General features: G+C 43.4%; 1 protein-coding gene across 1 annotated transcript in view; it reads right to left on the reverse strand.

Annotated features, from left to right (window-relative positions):
- Positions 1 to 4,977, reverse strand: part of LOC147011107 (toll-like receptor 7) — a 29,433-nt gene extending 24,456 nt beyond the window's left edge. Inside the window, exons 1-2 of the mRNA XM_085858964.1 lie at positions 4,763 to 4,977; positions 1 to 1,197 (exon numbers count right to left, since the gene is read on the reverse strand). The exon at positions 1 to 1,197 is cut by the window's left edge and continues 425 nt beyond it. Coding sequence (XP_085715090.1) covers positions 1 to 1,197; positions 4,763 to 4,977 — 1,412 coding nt within the window. The remainder of the gene's footprint in view (positions 1,198 to 4,762) is intronic.
- Positions 4,978 to 5,203: the final 226 nt, after the last annotated feature.

Consider the following 5,203-nt stretch of genomic DNA (forward strand, 5'->3'; position numbering starts at 1 on the left):
GATTTGCCATACTGAGTGCATGAACGTTTCAAAGTGTTCTGGTGTCCACCACCTGAATTGAATTTTGCTATTTCCCATTCCAGGTCAGAGTGCCGTGTCTTCCTCACGTGTGTTGTACTTCTTTTTGATCTCTGTTTGTCAGTAGGTGGTGAGATCTTGTTTTCTCTAAGAACAATGTGGCTGAGGTTTTTAAGAATGGCAAAAGCTTTCAGCTCAAGCTGCTTAATGAAGTTTATGGACATTTCAATGTATTGGAGGTTCTGGAGATTTTTAAGAGGACCTAGTTGCTTCACTTCCAGCTTTTCAAAAATGTATCCACGAATGAACAGCTTGTTTAGAGAAGTAAGAGCAGAGAAATGATCTGACAAATTGAGCTGCTTGAAATAGTGAGAAGGCTCGTAATTAAACGAGAGGTCTAGGCTAGTTAGATTGCTGAGGTGTACAAGGAAGGAGCCTTCAGCAATGGGCTTCGCAATATAGTTCAGGGAAAGGTCAAGGTGCATGAGCTGCGTATTGTTCCGGAACATGTCTTGCGAGATGTGACGAAGGGACATGCTTCGGAGAACCAGGTTTTTCAGCTTTGGCATTTCAGAGAATGTGTCATTGGCGATGCGCATAGCTGCATTGCTGGGACAAGGTATGCACAAATAAGGTGCATTGTAACAACGTGGACAGTTCCTACTTAAGTCTAGAATCTCAAGGTCCTTGAGATTTTTGAAATCCTCCTTGCCAACCATTTTCAGGTTGCAGTTGCTGAGATTCAGGAAACGGAGAGTGTGAGGAAGATTTTGTGGAATGGTTGACATGTTGTTGGAGGACAGTGACAGACTCAGCAGATGTTTAAAATTTCCAAAGGCATCATGTTCGACTGTAAAATTTAAGCATTCATTTAAGAGGTAGCAGTTGAAATCCAAGTGTAGCACGTGGAGGCGAATTGCACTTTTCAAAATGCTCTTGTTTAGATGTGCAATTTCATTTGATTTCAAATACAGTTCCTCCAGTTTTAATGGGAGGTCTTGAGGAATGCTTTGCAGATGGTTATCATTGAGATATAGCTTTTTAAGCTTACTTAGAGCCTCAAAAGCTTTCGATCCAATATCGATGCTGGTATTGCAATGGCTTTTTTGTGGGCAGTTTTGACTGAGGTCCAGTTCCAAAAGCCCACCGAGGTCTTGAAAATCAGCCTGATTGATGGACCTGCAGGGGGACAAAACAAAGATTTTATCAAACAACTTGGGTAGAAATTCTCAATTTGTTTTGATATAAATTTTCTGATGATATTCTCGGTATACTGTTTTAGGATTATGTCAAACATGAGAAATATACTGCAGTGCCTATGGTGAAGCAAGAAGAGTGCATGTGTGTATTGTAACATAAAAATGGCATAAGGGAAAGGATAATTTAATTACATTAGTTAGCTCTCTCATAGTGTGTGTTTAGTTGAGCTGTCATGTCAATTAGCACAATTAGCATCACCGGAGACCATTTAGACAAGCACTTCGTTGTCCTTTTATCCCACTACATTGTTTGACAATTACATGTGCTGTCTTTTTTTTGTAACTGATTTGAAGATTCACTCAGGTGTGGAGTTGTGCTTGAGTGGACTTGTTCTGCATGATGCCATTTGCAGGACATCACGTGGCCAGCCATGCATGCATTGGCTAATTTGCGCATGTTTTGGCTAATTGCATTGGAACCCCAAGGTTTGGCTGGAAATCCAACGTCAAATGGTTCCACAAAAAAGCCATTGCAATACCAGCACAGAGTGGCCTACATGACATGACTCAGTCGATCGTGCATTGATTGGTTACTTCACACGCGTTTAGTCCAACCAGGGCACACTAAGTGAGTGGAGTTGCGATTCGGCCTGCAGTTAGAGCGAGTCCGTATGAGTCAGCTCAAGTGACCAAGAGTTCAGGAGCTGTGCAGGGCAGCTGCGGTTCTCCAGTAGTGCACAAGGGGGGTCCACAAGTGCAGTTCACCTATAATAGTGCCGCAGAGACGGATTGAGCATTCGGACCATTTGAGTTCTACAGCTGAAGCTGAAGTTGAACAAGTCCTAGCATGTGATGCCTGCCGTCTTGACCAGCTCATCACTCTGTGGAGCCTTCCCAGCAGAAAGAGGGAAGAATAACTGATTATTCCTCCTCATATATTTCTTCCTCACTCACCCCGCTTTGTGTTGTGTTCCCGTACTGGTTGGTGGTCCTATGATGTCACAAAGCTGTCTGTCGGTTCTACTGTCTGTACTTCTTTTATTGTGTCACCTACCACTGTCTAATTAATTCAACAGTATTTTCTTATTCACATCACTTTGGCTTTTGGGATGTGATTGCACTTCGAGCGTCATTAAATCATCGATTGGAGATACAAGTGCCCCAAAATCGCAGCATGCAAACTAAATTAAGTACCGCAGGTAATATTTATTTAACCTCCACTTGTAGCAAGCACCAGCATATAATCTCACTTCCCACTCAGGGCATTCTGTGGAGTTTATCTCCAGTGGGTCCTGGTTTCCCCATCAGAGTGACCGGTGGTATTACTTCATATACATATATGTATACATATACATATATCCATATCAGACCCTATTACTGGAGTGGGTACCAGGAAGCAAGTGCCACACCAGCTATTGCTGCATGCATCCTGACAAACAGAAAATGCCTGCCACACATTAACCTGTCTCTGGTACACAAAACAGTTCTGGGGGTAGACAGGAACAATTAAATTTTTAAAAGGCTCTTCTGGCTATACGGTTGCATTGGCTCTGCCTATTAAGCATGACCTTAGCAGAGCCACAGACCCCTACTTCTCCATAGGATTGTATTGCAGTTAATACTGGGAAGATAATTTAATTCTCAATTTTATAGATGAGTCCACCCCGGAGAGGGAACATATAAGGACACATCGTTCAAGCTTGTTTGCCCTCGTCTTATCAGGGAAGCCTTTTTATGCAAAAAAAAGAGGAGAAAAAAATCAAAAGATTTAAACAGCTTTGGGCATGTACCTTGAGTTCATGGCCAAAATACATCGTCCAACAAGACTGTCCCATGAGCATACATTTGCATCTCAGCCCGAAGGCTGAAGTACACGGTCAATCAAACACACACACACCCTAACCCCGTAAGGCTAGAATGCATGGTCATGCAATTGGAGCACTCCGCAATAGGAGTAGACCCCTATTTGTTGTGGTGGAACCAAATTATTGAAATCCACATGCACCTCAACCAGAAGGTTGAAGTGCATGGTCACAACAAATACACCCATTTCAATCCCGAAGGGCCAGAATGCATGATCATACAATTGGACCACTCCTCAATAGGAGTAGTCCCTATGACACCCTTGAGTGAGAAGTAGAAACGCCTCCCCTAACTGAACTGGTCAAGCCCTACAAGGTGTTAAGTCGAGATCAGACCCCATTGCTGTCATGGATATCAGGAAGCAAGTGCCACACCAGCTATTGCTGCATGCCCCTGACCAATAAGAAATGCCTACACACATTAACCTGCTTATGGTATACAAAACAGTTCTGGAAGCAGCCAGTAATAATTTCAATTTAAAAAGGCTCTTCTGGCAAAATGGTTGAAGAGGCTCCCCCTCTTAGGTATGAGCTGAGTGGAGTCATACAGCACCTTACACCTCCGTAGGATTATTCTGCAGCCAATGCCAGGAAGATAATTGAATTCTCAATTTTATAGACCAGTCCACCATCCTCACCTATTGTTGTCTTGGCTGGGTTTGATTCCTGACTCATCTACAAACTGTCAAGCTGCTGTTTCACAGGAAGGGTGATTCATCAACGTGTGGACGTATGTCCCTCAGATGGACGTTAAACGTATGTCCCGTCTGCTAGCATTCATTGGTGGACATTGAAGATCCCATAGTCGGCGTGAAGAGTAGGCGGGCTACCACCAACATCATGGCTAAATTACAAATTCTTGCCCAAACCAGTAGAATGTCAGGCCTGGCCAGTCGGTTCGTGAGGACTTGGGCAAAGCTTTCCCCGGCCGAGTCCACAAGAAAGGTGGGATAAATGGTGGCTGTTGAAGAAGAAGAAGAAGAAGAAGAAGAAGAAGAAGAAGAAGAAGAAGAAGAAGAAGAAGAAAGACCAGTCCACCCCCGGAGAGAAAACATGTGGCGCACCACCTGGAAATGGCTAAACGTTTATATGAGTGAGTCAGTAAGTGCATATGCTCGAGTCAGATCCTGTGCGAGAAACGTTTCAAATGGGTATACTCTGTCCGGAGGTGCAAAAGCAACCTGAATGGAAAGATTGGTAATAATGGAATGGAGACCTCAAATATTGTTGGACTACACTGTTATTGAGGAGGGAGGATGATATAAGGCAGCAGCAGGGCATGCTGCGGGGCAGGGAGGTGATGGCAGGGTGTGCATTTGGTACAGATGGGAAAGGGTCACCGGCCGTGAGTCGACACTCGCTGCAGATCGGATTTCACTTCTTGATCCAATTTCTACCAAATGAAGATGGACAGAGTGACTGGGTTGAAGGGAAGGGTTATTCAAGAATGGGAAGAAAAATAGTGATGTGGGATGACTTGGGGCAGAGATTTGATCACTTATCAGCAAAAGAACAGAAAATGCGGGAAGATAGGAACGTTAATGGGCTAGGTGTTCTGAAGGAAGAGCAAAAGGGAGATGAAGCTGCAAGTCTTCCTGAGTTTATTTTCATTGAAAGGAAGTGTTTAACTCATTTCAGCAATAACATTTAAAGACAAATGAAATTTTGACATGCACCACTTACCGGATATGGTTTTTTGCCAGTGATAGTTGGGTTGTATTTCTCGGTATGTCCTTGGGCATAACAGTGAGCCGTTGACCACTGCAATCGACTTCAATACCAGGAAGTAATTCTGTGACATTACATGGAAGAGTGCCAGCCCACCACCGGTGCATTGAGCCCATCCAGCCCATCTGGCACATCAACACCAGCATGAACAACCTCATGCCAAAATACATCCTGGTGGATCGGTTTGGAGAAATGGCAATTTCAAAAAGATTATTTCACAAATCTAAAGATAAAGTCTGAAATGAAGCTGTAATCAATGATCAACAACAATAATGAGCACAGTCCAACATTTGGTTGCTGTACTTTCACTGTACTGCTGGACAAAGGGATTACCAAATCTAGGCATGGCTGATTGATTGATTGATATAAAAGTTATCCGTCAAAAAGAATTACAGA

The sequence above is a fragment of the Eptatretus burgeri genome, chromosome 16 (genome assembly GCF_056783735.1).
Source record: "Eptatretus burgeri isolate ZD-2024b chromosome 16, Ebu_testis_v1, whole genome shotgun sequence".
Taxonomy (NCBI): domain Eukaryota; kingdom Metazoa; phylum Chordata; class Myxini; order Myxiniformes; family Myxinidae; genus Eptatretus; species Eptatretus burgeri.